Source organism: Epinephelus lanceolatus, chromosome 15, assembly GCF_041903045.1.
Source record: "Epinephelus lanceolatus isolate andai-2023 chromosome 15, ASM4190304v1, whole genome shotgun sequence".
Lineage (NCBI taxonomy): Eukaryota > Metazoa > Chordata > Actinopteri > Perciformes > Serranidae > Epinephelus > Epinephelus lanceolatus.
Genome location: NC_135748.1, coordinates 25,562,370 through 25,579,729, shown reverse-complemented (window position 1 = coordinate 25,579,729; position 17,360 = coordinate 25,562,370). Strand labels below are relative to the sequence as shown.

At 43.1% G+C, this 17,360-nt stretch overlaps 1 protein-coding gene across 3 annotated transcripts in view; it reads right to left on the bottom strand.

Annotated features, from left to right (window-relative positions):
* Window positions 1–17,360, bottom strand: part of rps6ka1 (ribosomal protein S6 kinase a, polypeptide 1) — a 79,156-nt gene that overhangs the window by 38,385 nt on the left and 23,411 nt on the right. The window contains exon 1 of one of the 3 annotated variants that reach the window (XM_078175086.1): window positions 3,553–3,579. The exons of the other annotated variants lie outside the window; for them this stretch is intronic. Coding sequence (XP_078031212.1) covers window positions 3,553–3,570 — 18 coding nt within the window. The 5' untranslated portion in view covers window positions 3,571–3,579. Of the gene's footprint in view, window positions 1–3,552; window positions 3,580–17,360 lie in introns of those variants that run through there. 3 annotated transcript variants of the gene reach the window in all.

Genomic DNA, 17,360 nt, shown 5'->3' with positions numbered 1-17,360 from the left:
ATGATGGTGTGTGTGCACTTTGGTTTGCGTGTGCCTGCATGTGGATAAGCCTAGCTAATAGATTTTTCTCTTTTATTGTAGCCAGAAGATTGTGTGTGCGTCGGAGCAAAGTCCGTCCAGCTTGCGTAATGAACCTGATTTTCCACTCCACTCTCTTGTTAACTGACTAACTTGCCATGTAGGAGTAGGAACACTAAGAGTTGTTTATACATAACAGATGAACCGAACGCGGCACAGGCTATTCACCGAAAGCTATTGATTCGCCAAACGCCCTTTTATTCAGGAATCACAATGTCAAACATCTCTTTTGCAAGACTTTGCATGACCTTGCTGGGAAAAAAAAACCTAACATTCAGGATGTGACAAAAGGCGTTCAGTCTGAGTTGATTTAAGGCCGTCCTCGCCTTTGAGCGACTCAACTTCACAGAAAGTTTGGTTCAGAAACTTTGCAAGAACAAACGCGAGCAGGGTAGAACAGGGCAGGGCAGCCAAGGACACCTGCTTAACAAATCGTTAAATAACCAGGCTTTATCTGGACTACAAGACACGATGATGTATTAGACTTTAAGGAGGAGTGCTGAGCGCTATGATGGAAGATAAGAGGAGGGGAGGAAGAGAAGAAGAGGATGCTGTACTGGAATGCACAGCATAAAATGATGAAGGGCAGTTAGAGGGAGAGAATGAAAGAGGGCATCTTCAGGCTTCACTGCTTTTTCTCATTTAGGAGGTGTGTGTGTGTGTGTGTGTGTCCCTGTGCGTATGTGTGTGCGTCATCAGGGTTCCCTCCCTGTCGTCATCTAAAGTGCAGCTGGAACATCAGAGTCCACTCAATGCGGCACTTTGACAGAATCCAGAGGCTGTTTCCACTTGTTGTTATCGCCATGATTTTTATCGTCCGATCAAACAAGAATTAAAGACAGTAAGTGGCAGGTCTGCTTGTTCCTCGTCAGCCTGCTAGCAAAATAATTAAATGAGCCAGGCATCGCTGCTTCTGAAACTGACACCATCACTCCCATTAGCATGTGCGGTGTAAGATGGAGAGGCAGAGGTGGGGAAAGTAGCGCCAGCAGCAATTGAGAGTATGGAAAAGAAAAAAGGCATAGTGGACATATTCAGGCCAATTGTCGACACCCACGGTAGTAGCCTCATAACGTCAAGTCTTCATGATCACATGTAGACATGTAATTGAAATGACTGACAGGTTACATCCATCCATACATTCTCAACTGCTTATCCGAAGCCGGGTTGCAGGGACAGCAGGCTGAGCTTCCAGACGTCCCTCTCCCCAGCAATGCTTTCAAGCTCCTCCTGGGGAACCCCGAGGTGTTCCCAGGCCAGATGAGCTATGTAATCCCTCCAGCTTGTTCTGGGTCTGCAGCGGGGCCTCCTACCAGTGGGACATACCCAGAAAACCTCTAACTGGAGGTGCCCAGGAGGCATCCTGATCAGATGCCCGAACCCCCTCAACTGACCCCTTTGGACACGAAGAAGCAGCAGCTCTACTCTGAGCTCCCTCCGGATGTCTGACCTCCTTACCCTATCTCTACGGCTCAGCCACACTTCTGAGGAAACTCATTTTGGACGCTTGTATCCGCGATCTCATTCTTGCGGTCACTACCCAGAGCTCATGACCATAGGTGAGGGTTGGGACGTAGATGGACCAGCAAATCGAAAGCTTTGCCTTCCGGCTCAGCTCCCTCTTCACCATGACAGTCCGGTGCAGCGCCCACATCACTGCAGATGTCACGCCAAACTGCGGATCCATCTCACGCTCCATTCTACCCTCACTTGTGAACGTGACCCTGAGATACTTGAACTACCCCATTTGGGGCAGTTAGGTTACAACATTTTGATAATCTACAAAGCCAAAACATGCAGAGATAATTCCAGGGCTGCAGCTAATTCTAAGATTAATCTATTTGTTAGTCTGTTGATGAATTGAGCAATAATTATGTTTATAATACGTAAGAAAAAAAAATAAAAAATCCTATCACAACTTCCAGGAGTCTTAAAATTCAGCCAATCACGTGGCAGTAACTGAATGCATTTAGGCATATAGATATGGTCAAGACGACCTGCTGAAGACCTAGGACTACGTGTTAGGCTTGTGCCGGTTTGAAAATTTTCCAACCGGTTTGATTTAAAGCCAAATATCTGACCGAACCGATATATCGAATTATATACCTAATTTTACCACTGGAGGTCGCATTTGAGCTATTTTTCCCAATAAAAGCCTATTATAGGTGTAATGTGCTTCCAATCCACCGCGATAATGCTGTATTAACCGCCAATACACACAAGGTTACACAAGAAGAAGAAGAAGAAGAAGCAGAAGGACACTTTTCTCGTGGCAGCAGCAGCAGACAGCTGAGCAGAGCTGCGAAGTCCACAGTCCGCGGAGCCTCTGAGACAAACTAAACAAAACACTTGTAGGCTCCTCCACTTCATTTAAAAACATACATAAACCTTATTAAGTTGTCATAATGCATGTTTCAATGCAAGATAAGTTGAATATAGTCCCTTGACACGCCGCTGATGTGAAAAGCCCCCCCCCCCGGTTTATCTGGTTGACAGGTGGAGCTCGAACCAGTTAAACCGTAAATCGGCACATGACTCCAATAGAATCAAAAGAACAACAACAAAGCACTGCAGAAAAACAGGCCTGGTGTTAGCATTAGTATATGCAAAATAAATATGAATCTTACTGATCTCCAGTCAGTTACTGTAACAAATCACACAGGCTTCGGTGCATACTGACTGTGCCTCTACCATGTGCCTCGTTGTAAACATGTTAAATGTTCCTGCTTCAGCTTCCAGACCATTGTTGGGAGACTCTCTGCTCTGATCGCCAACACCTGTCTGCTCTCAGCTCAACCACTTTAACTCTCTCATGCTCGCCACAGCACACAATGTAATGTGTAAACTTGTGGTTTGCACTTAAACCCACCGTCGACGATTTTCACACAGTACTTTACACTGCCCTACCCACAGTGTAGGGCAGTGTGTGTGTGCACGTGAAGCCAGGTACTTCTAAATCAGTTGCTGTGTCTTTCATTGCAGCTTTTGTAATTTGAAAAACGTCTTTTATTAAATCACAATGTCCGTTTAAATGCGATTAATCGTTCAGCCCATTGTGGTCAGTCATGTGGCCACTAAATCACAATTCAGATCACATCATTGCCAATCACTTAAGAAGCTTTTCCACTGTTTAATGTCTTCTGTTGCAACACAGATGCTGCGAGGAGGACTGTAATCAACTTCAGGAGAAGCAGTACACTTTAGATAAACAGTGCTTCTCTGCACAACCAAACTGTCTGCAGAGGCAACATTTACAGAGGAAAGTCTTAGGTACATTTTGGTTGGTTGAAATTTCACAGAGCAGCCTACATCAATTCTGTTGCAGCAAACACAGCAGTGGCAGCCGCTGCTGTTCAAGGAAAGACAAAAATATTCTTGCACTTAACTAACAAATAAAGCACTTAGTGCATGGACACGGCATGAATGAGGACTGAATATTCAAACAAAGAAAGCACCAAAATGCATTTCACTTACTAATCCTTGCATTTTCATTCCATAATCCTTGCTTACTCAACCTCTCTTTTCTTGTAAAGGTCGCTTGCTTTGAAAGAGGGGGCACTTCAAATCCTGGCTCTGCCTGTCGAAGCCTTGAGCTGCTTTTATTAACTCACACAGACACCGTCGCTTTAAAATTCAGTATCAAACTTTGAGATCAACTTTCAGGATGTGGCTCACTTGTGCGGTACAGACATTTGCAGAGCATCAGCGGGAACTATCACAGCTTGTCGATACAAAGAGACGGCACATATCGGGCCATCTTTTCACGAGCCGAACTAAACGCGGCTCTGTTTTTTTCTGGTATCAGCTTCAACAAACAACATTCATATCCTTCCAAGATTATCATCACAACTTCTCACCCTGTAAATCAATATGAGAGTGAGCTGAAGTGCTTGTGTTTATGACTAAATGTACACAGTTAACATGTCGACAGATGCAGTTTATTTGCTCTCCTCTCAAGCAGAAAGTGACACACAAGTGTGATTAAGACTTGGCTAAGATCGCTATCAAGTCATTTCCCTCTTCGTTAGTGCCTCTTTCTTGTGTCTATTCACTTCTCATTAAAGCCTCATAAGATCATCAGTTAGTTTGAAAGCAGGTTTTGACACAACTCTGACACAAACTACCGTCTTTAAAGAAAAATGTTGGTTCCTTATTTGAAATTTTGTGGGTTCATACTTCAGTGTGCAGGCAGAGCTGCTTTCTCATATAAGTTCAACAAGACAAGTCAAAACAGGTTGACAGCAGAGCCTATAAAAAGGGAGTTTTCTTCACACTGCAGTGTCTGCATGTGAATTTTGATTACTCATGCACAGAAACATTTAAACCAGGTAGCAGCTTAAAAATTCAAACACTCCATACTGGGATAAATAATACCACAATCACCTCATAGTTATAACTACAGCTGAAATAAGTGACATTCCATCAGCTGACATTAGCACACCAAGGTAATAAAGTTTAAAATCTTGTGTATCCATACTTCTGCCGCACTTGACCTTGGTTTCATGGAGGCAGCACCTGCTGCTGTCCATTTCTGTATTTTATTGATGTATCATGATGTATGACTATTTATAGGCTGTTAAACTGATGCATTTGTTCTATCAGATTAGAGACATGTAACAGTGGTACCATTTCGAAAGGGCATGTTGTCACAGTGTCCTGGGGGGTTTGGCCGTTCAACTTTCCATTGGCCCTTTACAACCGGACTGATATACTCTCACATGCCACTTTATTAGGTATAACTATAACGCAAATAGCTGATCAGCAAATCACGTGGCAGCAACTCAATGCATTTAGGCACGTAGAGATGGTCAAGACGACCTGCTGAAGTTCAAACTGAGCATTGGAATGGGGAAGAACGTAGCATGGTTGTTGGTGCCAGACAGGCTGGTCTGAGTGTTTTAGAAACTGCTGATCTACCAGGATTTTCACGCACATCCATCTCTAGGGTTTACAGAGAATGATCTGAAAAAGAGAATTTATCCAGTGGTCTGAGGAGAATGGCCAGACTGGTTCAAGATGATAGAAAGGCAACAGTAACTCAAATAACCACTTGTTACAACCAAGGTCTGCAGAAGACCATCTCTGAACCAACAACACGTCCAACCTTGAAGCAGATGGGCTACAGCAGCAGAAGACCACACCAGGTGCCACTCCTGTCAGCTAACAACAGGAAACTGAGGCTACAGTTCACACAGGCTCACCAAAACTGGACAATAGAAGGTTGGAAAAAGTTGCCTGGTCTGATGAGTCTCGATTTCTGCTGCAACATTCAGATGGTAGGGTCAGAATTTGGTGTAAACAACATGAAAGCATGGATCCATCCTGCCTTGTATCTACGGCTCAGGCTGGTGGTGGTGGTGTAATGGTGTGGGGGAGATTTTCTTGGCACACTTTGGGCCCCTTAGTACCAACTGAGCATGGTTTAAACACCACAGCCTACCTGAGTATTGTTGCTGACCGTGTCCATCCCTTTATGACCACAGTGTACCCATCTTCTGATGGCTACTTCCAGCAGGATAACGCACCATGTCACAAAGCTCAAATCATCTCACACTGGTTTCTTGAACATGACAATGAGTTCACTGTACTCCAATGGCCTCCACAGTCACCAGATCTCAATCCAATAGAGCACCTTTGGGATGTGGTGGAACGGGAGATTCGCATCATGGATGTGCAGCTGACAAATCTGCAGCAACTGTGTGATGCTATCATGTCAATATGGACCAAAATCTCTGAGGAATGTTTCCAGCACCTTGTTGAATCTATGCCACTAAGAATTAAAGCAGTTCTGAAGGGGTCCAACCCGGTACAAGCAAGGTGTACCTAATAAAGTGGCCCTAATGAAAGGTATATACACATAGGCAGTTAAAAATAACCAGAATTAGAATGTAAAAGCTGACCATGTTTGTTAGGACTCTGTAGCATTTTCCTCATCCCTCCTACAGTGGAATATTAGCACCACTTACAATGCAAAATCTTTCACAGCCTTTTTCCAATAGCAGCCGGAGCTGCATTAACATTCCCGACTTATTTGAATAGAAACAACAACACCATTAGCACACTTGTCCACTTATTCAAATGATGTCCTGTGAGAGAGGAGTGGACAGCTGGTCCAATTAAAGAGTATTACCAAAAGTGGAGCTGAATGAGGAGGGAATGGCAGAGTATGTTAAGTACAGGAGCGTGCTGTGTGAGTGGAGCCATGTTGCTCATATATACACAAATACAAACGAGTCATAGTGTTTCCTATAGGTTGTGTTAACACCTTCTAATTTCTTTTAATATTTTCCAAACATTTATTCATTATCCTTTGTGCATGGCCTCAGAGATCATGCCCAGTCAGCAACACAGCCTCTGATTTGCTGACAGACTGCACCCAATGAATAATGGGATACATCCTTGCCCTCAGTTGGCTTCAGCTATTAGCTAAAGACATTCATCGATAGATTTATTGGTTTTGTAGAAAATCCCTGCTGTTCCATGCTGGATTGCTTCTGAAAGGGATACAATCACAGCGGAGCACTTGTTGAAAAGCTACAACATTGACGAAGTTGAGGCAATTCAAAGTAGGTTTGTAGACCACAACATTCCTGAGATATTCTAAAAATGGTAAATACAGTACTTTGATGTAGTATACAACAATGCCAACCTCTGGGACTGAGCACACAAGGCAAAAATACCTCCTAAGTTATCATATGCCCAGATGCTGACAGGCAACATAGCATTTAACGGCTGTAATTTAAACAAAGTCCGGCACAGTGCTCACGCCACATAGAACGCTACATGACATCACTTTTAGCACACTTCATAGTGAGAACATTGAGGGCAAAACAGCATGACCTGAATATTCTCTGGACTAACTGGAGTTTAGGCATTTGACTGCCCTGCTATTACAGAAATATAAACATACAACAGACACATGGCTCGTTCATGGACTCACTGCTGTGCGCTGCTGCAGATTTAATATAGTGTTGGAACAATAGTCATGGTCATGAGGTATGGGTAATAACCGAAAAAGAATGAGGTCTTGGATATAAGCGGCCGAAATGAGCTTCCTCAGAAGGGTGGCTGGGCTCAGCCTTAGAGATAGGGTAAGGAGTTCGGACATCCGGAGGGAGCTCGGAGTAGAGCCGCTGCTTGTTCGCGTCAAAAGAGGTCAGTTGAGGTGGTTCGGGCATCTGATCAGGATGCCTCCTGGGCGCCTCCTGTTAGAGGTGTTTCGGTCACGTCCAACTGGTAAAAGACCCCGAGGCAGACCCAGAACACGCTGGAGGGATTACATATATCGTCTGGCCTGAGAACGACTCGGGATCCACCAGGAGGAGCTGGAAAGCACTGCTGGGGTGAAGGGCGTCTGGAAGTCTGTGCTCAGTCTGCTGCCCTCTCGGATAAGCCGTTAAAAATGGATGGGTGTTTTTTGTTTTTTTGGCCTAATGAGTGTTCCCATTTGCCTGCGGGCCCACCAGGCCTGTACCATTGTCGAGGAGACACTGGGTCTGATATAAACCATGCATGTTGAAAACAAGGGCACAAAACAAGGCCTCACTTTGTATACCAAAATTTGAATTAAAGCCACTGTGTGAATTGGAAAATTTTGGACTTTTGTGCCTCCTAGAAATATGCATGCTTCTGCACATTGATAGACTGGAAGTTACACATTAACTGCATCAACTCCTTTTTTCTTTAAACAAAAACTTAAAAAATCAGAAGAACATATAACCTGAAAGCCCTGTGCCTACTGCATCCAAATTATTCACACCTTCTTTGTAAGCTGACCTGAATGTGATAGAGTAAACTGAGGAGGACATTTTTTGCCTACTTTTGTACAATTTATGTACGGCCATGTTGAATAAAGTACAATACCAACTGCAACCAGTCATTAAGCTATTCATCCTGATAATATATTGCTGCCAACGATCACTGTAAGTAATAAAACACTGGCTGCTGCTTGGCACTGTTCTGGGTCATTGCCAACACAAGATGACAGAGAGCACAAGTCTTTAGGGACCGTATTGATTTTCCGGCCTAAAAAAGGAGCAGAGAAGAACACAGTATGAGGTTTCCAATCTCAATGCAATCCCTGTCCTAAAAGCTGTTTAAAAGCATCGTAATTCGTTTTGTGAGTGAAAGGTTACTGCCTAGCAATCTTACCCTCTTCTAGTGATGAGAAGAGAAAACTCCTGTGAATTCTTTCTACCCCGACAACCCTAAGGATGTTCTCTCTCTAGTGTGCTTTTACTTTCTTAATCCTTCCTGACATGATCCCAGAACTCCTGTGGCTTCAAGTGACATTGGAGTCTATCACCCGGTGGTCTTTCTGGCACCTTCGCTCGTGTTGTGACAACAAGGCTGACTTCTGTGGCTCTGTGGCCAACAAAGAGGTAAAAGGTAGAGAGAGTGGGACTCTAACAATCCCTGATATAGGACCAATCTTATTTGAGGTGCTTAATGTGCATAATTTTTCTGACTCGTCTGATTGCAGAATAATTATTTTCACGATGATGACTGCCATTTATGTGCAAATCAGGTTAAATTGGGGTGTGTTGACATCCATTTATGGCTAATTGTTGGCGTGGGCACAAGGCTTATGCACAGCTTTACAATGGAAGTGGAACACAGCAAGAACACCATGTGAGCAGGGGTTTATTATTCTGAAAAAACACTGTGTAGACATATTAACAATTGAACACACACACACACACACACACACACAGACTTTTACTCTTGAATTCCTCGCACATAAGAGTCTGGGATTACTGACACATTACTTCTATACTAAATAAGTCCATGATCTGTGTTTTACCTCTACACTGACGTTACAGACTTTGACTTTGATCTAAGATTTACATATTCTGATGGCACTACAAGCAGATACTTTGATCTCTAAATCTAATTTCATGGAAACATAATCCTCTGACATTTCATCAAAATAACAGACTCTTTGTTTCAACTGAAAATCTTGATTTTCAAAATTTCAACTGCCACAACTGTGACTTTAATGATTTTTTTCTGTGTACAAACAGGTTTTGCACAGTGAATTCTCGCCCATGGGTGTATCTTCTCTGTTCATTACCGTGATAGCTAACTAGCAGCTTATCACACACCCAGGACATGAAACAAGGTGCTGAGGTATGAAGTTTAATGTATGCTACTCAGGGAGGAAAAGGAGGAAGAGAGAGAAATTTATGGGTCATAGGGGGAGCGCAAAGAGCAATTAGCTCGTTCAACTGTGAGTCCAGCATGTAATCCTGCTCTGCAGTCATTTCAGAGGCTGAGTCTGAGTCATGTTAGATCGGAAAGACTGTAACGCATCTGTGAGTGAGAAAGGATGAGCAGGCAAACAGAAACAGAAACAAGTGCGTGTGTGTGTGTTTGTGTGTGTGTAGGCTGCCTTCTAGGTGTCCTGTCACAAAATATGATCCAAGACAATGACGCTCTCAAACTACTGATTGATATAATGACAGAGTTGTCAGGGAAACAATGCTATAAAAACACAAACCCTGGAGCTCACACCCTGCTTACTATTCTTACTGGCTGTCAGGGTGTGTTTGTGTGTGTACGCATGTGTGAATGTGTGAGTGCTGGTGCCACATCTGCGATGGGCACAACCAAAGTCACCTCTGAGTCTGTGCCACAGTGCTGGCATCAGCAGTTGCCCCTATTAAAATGTAGAAGCTGACATTTTTTCACCCATCTGCTGCACCCTGTTCAATCAAAGTCACAGTTTTGGGGAAATGTAGAAGTGTGCACAAAACAAACAAACACACGCAGAAAATTATGTATGGTCAACAAGGGCAAACGCACTACAATGGCCCAAAACATTTTCATTGGGAGAAATGTGCTGCATTAACATGCGTGTACATGTGTCAGTCTGCAGGTTAATTTTGGTTCTCTTCAGTTTACTGCACATATTAAGTTTAAGCGCATCCCCTGTGTCTGATGCCGGCTAGCTGCCAGTGCCGCTCAGCGGTTACCGCTAGTAATGTAGTTCGGACCCAACATCATTGCTGTGGAAATATTGTGCCCACCCCTCGATCTCCCCTCACGTCACCCCAGTGAGTATGTGCCTAAATTTTGAGTTGCAAAACCCCTTTCGCATTGTTAAGTACGTTATCACTGTTAGCTCTGTTAGCACTGTTAGCTGCATCAGCACAGCTAGTGGTGCTAACAGAGCTAACAATGCTAAAGGGACATTGCAGCTCAAAATGAAGCTGCTTACTCAACAGGGCTACCTGGGGGGAGACCGGAGGGTTGCCACCATGTTTTTGCAGTAACACCGTCCCCCCAACAGGAGTGGCACCACTAGCTAGCTCCCACCCAACCACTGTTGCCAAAACACCCTGAATATGTTTACAACTACAAATCAACTTTCTTTCAGTGATTTATTTTAGACAAAGAAAATCTTACATTTACATCCCAGCCTGACTGTAAGCCAGGGCACGACTCATTTGCAGTCTGGACACGGAGGGGTTAACATCTCCTGCTCTGACTGCAGCGGGGATGGACTACTGCGCAAGGACTGGGCCACCTGTGAGTGCTTTGGGACGGGGGAAGGGGCCCACGGCAGCACCCGCTGCTCGTTGAGAAGAGTAGGAACGGTATGTGCTTTCACGGTGAAGTCTCCAAAAGTCTCCGATAACACCAGAAAAAGTCGCTAGATTTGTCGACAAAGACGCTAAGTTGGCAACACTGCACCTAACCCAGGTGCGCAGTGTAGAGCAGCCAAGTCTTACATTAGTTAACCAGTGGGCACCATGTTACTGAATGTTAACGTGGCTACCCAGCTGTACATCAGCAAAGCCAACAGAAAGTAAAATAAAAGGCAAGATATTTACATAACAAAACATTAAAATTTCATCACCTCTAAATGGACAGTGGATCCTTATTTTTATTTATTCAATTTCCATCTTTTTTTTCTTTTTTCTTTTGCTAAAGGTCTTCATGTTCAACTGGTTGTGGATTTTGTTTACGTATATATTGGTTTTACAAACCAATAAAAAGAAATTTACAAAAATAAATAAATAAATAAATACATAAAATAAAATCCCTATGACCTCTTCACTTTACTTATCTTCTCACTCAAAAAACAAAGCTCATCAGGTCTCTCTCTTCTCTCATGGATCAAAACTCAAGCTCTTCCACCTGGTGCTCCCCCTAGTGTTGACTGGATATGCTGCGTTTCTCTGTTGCATTTCTTTGTGTGTTTTTGACATTGTCTTTGATGATGTATTTGTTTTGGCTTTTGGCAGCTCATTTTTTTCATTTGCAACAAGTTTCTTTTGTATATTTTCATATATGTTTTTGAATCAACATTGTGTCTGAAGCTGCAGTATACGTTTCTCGTGACTTGTAGCTCAGTTGCCATCGTCTGCTACCGTAAAAAACACCCACAGAAACAGACCCGATTTACACAGCTCACAGCTACAGAAACAAACTAATCCGAACAGCTGCATTTCGGGGTTTATTTTGGCAACAGGAAGAATAAACTGAGGACATGGCGTCTTTGAATGCATGCCCTTTTTTTTTTAACAAGTTCGACTGAGTTGAGGACACACATGCACTTGGAGACGCATACACACTGCAAGAGACAGACATACACAAAACACACCCATAGAGTGTTCACTGACAAGACAACAATGCAATAAGTGCATGTTAGGCTGCATCCTGAAGCCCAAAGTGATATAATTAGTCAGAGACAGCTCTGTTCTCTTTACATCTAACCCCTCTCTCCTGTTAACCCCTCCCTCTAACCCTGCAATGGAATGTGAGCTCCGTCGAGCTCCAAGCGTGTGAGGACCTTGTTAATACAGGCCTCTGCTCACTGGGGATCACAGCCAAGCAGATGCCGGCATATAATGCATTGCTCTCCTGGCAAGATTTCACACTCTTTTGCAAGATGGTGGTCGGGTTTTCTAAGAAGTGTTTGACACTTTCCAACTCTGAAAATGTTTGATGGTGCTGTGAAGAGCAGGAAAATGCATCTAAGTGCAGGATTAAGCTGGAAGTACAGCTCAGCAGCTGTCATCTGTGCCGATCCTCATTCCTTCCATTAACTTTTATTGTATTTATTTAACCTTTAATAAGACTGTGAAGGTCCTCTAGGCATGTGTGCCCTTTTACAGCAATATCCTGTTGCACGGTCATCCGGTTATGCACATTCACACCTTAGTGCTGCCTTGTGCAGACCCAAATCTTTTATTCATGATCACCTATTGGTCAACTATAATGACACGAGTTTAAGTGGCTCACATGTGTATATGTCAAGGATTTGAGGAAGGAGGAGGCAAAAGGGGGAAAAGAAAAGGAGACGTCAGTGTAGCATAGAAATAGTCAAATTTGCAGACCAAATATTTTAACTCCGGGCTCAAATCCAGATATACTGAAGTAAACTGAACCAGGATCACAGGTTTGGTGATATCATCATAGTATTTGCAAATAATTCTTGGCATTCACTGGAACTTGGCAAACAGAAGCAGCAGATGGTTGAGGAGTAGTACCATATTCACATCGTGTCAGGTTATTTATTACACACAAGAAAACGGATGTATGTGTTCCATTTTGTAATCTACCTGGCACTCCATGAACATGTAGGCTGACAAAATCACTAAGATTTCATGTAGCACAAGATCCTGGTGTGAATTATAGCTTCAGCAGGAGCTCAGGGGAAGAAAAAAAAATAAATCACACACCTCCAAAGCAAAGCTGCCCCGTGCACACACGTGTCTTCACATAAATCATACTATTAGTCAACAAAACCCAAAGGTGCAAGGAAGTGGAGCAGTTTAAAAATGATAGGATGCATCTCATCAAGAGGTAAAATGCAAACAGCGCTTGCAGGGATGCGAGCCAAGAGAAAAGGAGACAGCCAAGACAGGAAGAGAAGAATAGAGGAAGAGACGAGCAACTCAAAAGGTACAAAAGAAACAAGTCTGCTTTTCTTTTTGCCCTCCGGCCATCGGAGGAGAGTTGGGTGAATTTACCAGATTGAAAGCCCTCAAGGGGCAATACTTGCAGCGTGCCAACTAAGGAGAGTGCTTCCCCATAAGGAGGAAAGATGTAGGTGGACAAACAGGAAGTAAACACCACATGGGGAGACCTCCCTGGCTGTGAGAAGATATTTTGAGGAATATGCTTGTTGGCTTTCTGGCTGAGAGTTAGAGAAGACTGAAATCACAAATATGAAACCACAGCTAGCCTAGCAGACAGTTTCAGCTTAGTTTCACATAAAAACAGCTAGCCTGGCTCTGTCCAAAGCTAACACAATCTGCCTTCTAGCACCCAAACAGCTCATTAATTAAAGGATAGCTTTGGGTTTTTTTAACTTGGACCCTATTATCCCACGTTTTTGTGTCAAAGTGACTAATGAAGTCAACAATTTGGAAACTGGTCCAGTATTGTGCGAGAGGGTTGCAGCCAGCAGTGGTGAAACAGGCTGTAATGTAACTACTCAGGGCATTTGTACACCACCAATATACATCAATTATAAGTCGCTGTTTCAGTGACAGGCTCAGTGTCTGACAACATTATGGAAAGTATCCCTACTGAAATAGACCTATTTGTCAAATAGTAGGATCCAACAGCCTTGAAATCGCCATTGCTTAACCCACCAGATTCCAAACCAGAGTTGACAATTGTTGGAGCAGTGGAAAGGTGATCAAGATAGCTTTTGTGAGTTTTAATTTGTTTCTGTCGTCTATGAATGAAGTGTGTTTAACAGTGACAAAATTACCATTTAAAGGTGCTCTTAAAATATCACATTCACAAGAATGAGACAGACAGGGTTACAATGACCTTGACCTTTGACCACCAAAAACTAGTTCGTTCATCGTTGAGTCTAAGTGACAATTCATGCCAAATTTGAAGAAATTCCCTCAAGCTTTTCTTGAGCTATCGCATTCAAGACAATGAGACAGACAAGGTCAAAGCAACCTTGATCTTTGACCCTTGACCACGAAAATCTAATCAGTTCACCCTCGAGTCCAAGTGAACTTTTGTGCCAATTTGAAGAAATTCGCTCAAGACATTCTTGAGATATCATATTCACGAGAATGAGACAGACAAGGTCATGGTGACCTTGATCTTTTACCACCAAAAAGTAGTTAGCTCATTGTTGAGTCCCAGTAAATGTTTGTCAAATTTAAAGAAATTTCCTCAAGCTGTTTTTGAAATATCCCGTTAATGAGAATGAGATCAATGAAAGGTCATGGAACCTTGACCTTTGACTCGTGACCACCAAAAACTAATCAGTCCAAGTAAACCTTTGTGCCAAATTTGAAGAAATTCCCTTTAGGCATTCTTGAGACATCGCGTCTACGAGAATGAGGCAGACAAGGTCACAGTGACCATGACCTTTGACATATGACCACCAAAACTAAGCAGTTCATCATTGAACAAAACTAGACATTTGTATCAAATTTGAAGAAATTTTCATGAGGCGTGATACCGCGTTCACGAGGATGGGATGGACGGAGGGACAACCCAAAAACAAGTTGTGGTTTTACGAAGGGCTAGACAGGCTGTCCATTTGTCCCTGTTTCCAGTCTTTATGCTCAGCTAAGATAAGCGTCTGCTGGCTGTATATTTAGTGTACAGATAAATCTGTGGCATCAATCTTCATGATTCATATCAGATTTTAAATCTGTAATTTATTTGCTGTCAAAGGAAAGGGACTCTCTTTCTTCTCTCTGTTATCTCCCTTTACTTGTCTTTTTTCCCAGCTTTTCAACACACCAGTTTGTCTAATGTTGTCTCGGACTTCTCTGACAGCCATCTACTGTGTTAATTACGGTCATTACCAGTAATGTAGGAAGTCTACTCGTTTGTCACTCACATACATTCAAGCATAATGCACACGGGTAAGAACTGGATGTTCCTGCAGCAGCTGCCACAGCAGTGATGTGTGCACTGCAGGGTAAACTCCTAATCAATGTGACTTCCGAAGCATCGTATCTGAGTTCATCTTAAAATAGGACGGATGATCACATGTGCCAAATGACCATGACACACAATGAACCTTCAACAAGAGGTCCAGGACACACAACTGCAGCAAAGAGATTGTAGAACAGTGTGTTAAGATTATTTGCAGAAGAGGATCTGCATGACTTAACTCCATCCAGGATTTCAAGATCACACACACAGACTGATAATACAATGCTTTACCTCTGTGGAGTATTTACGTGTGTGTATCTAGTGAGTGTCTGTGATCAGGGGGAGGGCGGGAGGTGAGTAATGCCACATGAATCAAGTGTGAGGCCAGGGTTGTAAAAGAAAGCAAGAGCAGTTGCCATGCCTACAACATGCATGTGCGCACAAAGAGGCTTATACAAACACACGCCACGAGGCTATGCAAGCCTGACTCGCCAGCCCTGCAGCGCTCTACGGTGGCTCAGAGGTCAAAAAGCTCATCATGTAAGCTGCAATCCCTGCCTACACACTCTCGCCACTGGTAAATATTTAATCAGTCCTGGAAACACTCCACACCGAAGCTGCGCTGGGCCCTCCTTACGGTTAACACACACATGAACAGACAAGATGCACTGCCATGTGGAAGCCTGTGGCTCGTCATCTGAGGCTATATACAGATCAGCTAGAGGTGTGTTGGATTCACAGAGAGCAACATGAGTGTTTGTGTGTGCATCTGCTTCACACACATCAATCCCAAGAGACCAGAGTGTGTGTGTGTGTGAAGTGCTGAGTTATTCTGCCACTTCTTTCTTTTAGGTTTCCTGCATGCCAAGACTTTCTTCAGTCTCAAAGCTCTGAACTGTTTGGCTGTATTTGTGTGCACGACCGCCTGACTGGAGGGAGAACTACAGTGTGCAGGGGCGGCCTACTGTTTCCTCTCCTCTCTACTCTTCTCTCTGTAGTCCTCTCCTGCAGTCTTCCTATGCCGTTTGCGCCTCCCTCTGTTCCCTCCCCTCTCCCGCTCTTGTCAATTCCCTCACTCCCATCTCCCGCTCTGCTGTGCCCTCTCGTTGCTCAGTCAGTAAAGCACAGATACCACCCGCTCAGCACATAGCTGCAGTAAAAAGTCATTATCTACATTAGGGAGTACAGAAGATGTCACCGACACCAATGGAAAAGACATTAACTCGTTCTGCCTTCTGCCCTCGGGCCTGGTAGGTGGGAGTTCATGCTGTAGTGGGAATCACACCAACAGAAATAAGAAAGGCAAAAAGGCATACATACATAATAGAAGCAAAACTGCATACTATGGATATTATTAACAGCATACTGTATTCTTTTTAACATTCAGTCAGTGTTGCATGTAAGAACATTTTAAGTGATATTCAACTCAAGAATTTTAAAGTGTGGAACCCTTTGTTTCTCACTGCAGCAGCTGCAACAACTGCGTGCAAGTCATTTTTTCTCATTCAAGCACTGCAGTAACTACTTGTTATACAGTAGTACATACTGCATGTGAGTCCATGCAGAGGTTGGTTTTATGGGGGAAAATTGTTATTAGAGTGCAGGGTTTCCCACACATTCATTTATTTGTGGAGGTCTGCCACAAAACATCTGCCGCCACGTGCGGTTTTATATTTTTGGAGCTGGACCGTTCATTAGGAGAGCTGTTGGAATATATACCGTTGGGGTATTCATTGAACCACAGTCTTGCAGTGCAGAGCATGCTCTAGGCACAATTGGAGCAGCAGAACATCAGGCACAGTGAAGTGACACCGTTCATTGCGCTGGATCTAAAAGTTTATACACAGATTATAATTCTGTGGGAAACACTGAAGTGGGTAAGGCCAATCTACATTTTGCTAACAGGTAAGTGTAAGTACAAAGTAAAAAGACTTTATTAGGTTCAGTGGTTTTACAGAGAAGCGTTTAACCCATTTTGACTATAAAAAAAATGACTTAAAAGATGAAAAATCAAAATTAGGTCTAATATTTGTGGCAAATAAGACTTCATAAATTCAAGGCTATTAATGACTTTTAAAGTCTAACATTTTTATAATTGAATTAAAGACATTTTAGGACTTTTTAAGGACCTGCAAACACCCTCATCACCAGATTGATTGACTTTACGAACACCAGTATGGCTTCCGCAAAAACAACTCTCCATATATGGTGCTTTTATAATTGGTAGATAGGGTCCATACTGCCTTAGAAAAGAAAGAGTTTGCATGTGGTATGTTCTTGGATCTATCCAAAGCATTAGATGCTGTCAGCCATGACATATTACTTGCAAAAGTGCACAGATATAGATTTCATTGGTTTATCCTAAAATGGGTGGGGTACTGCAAGGGTCCGCTTTAGGACCCCTACTGTTTCTA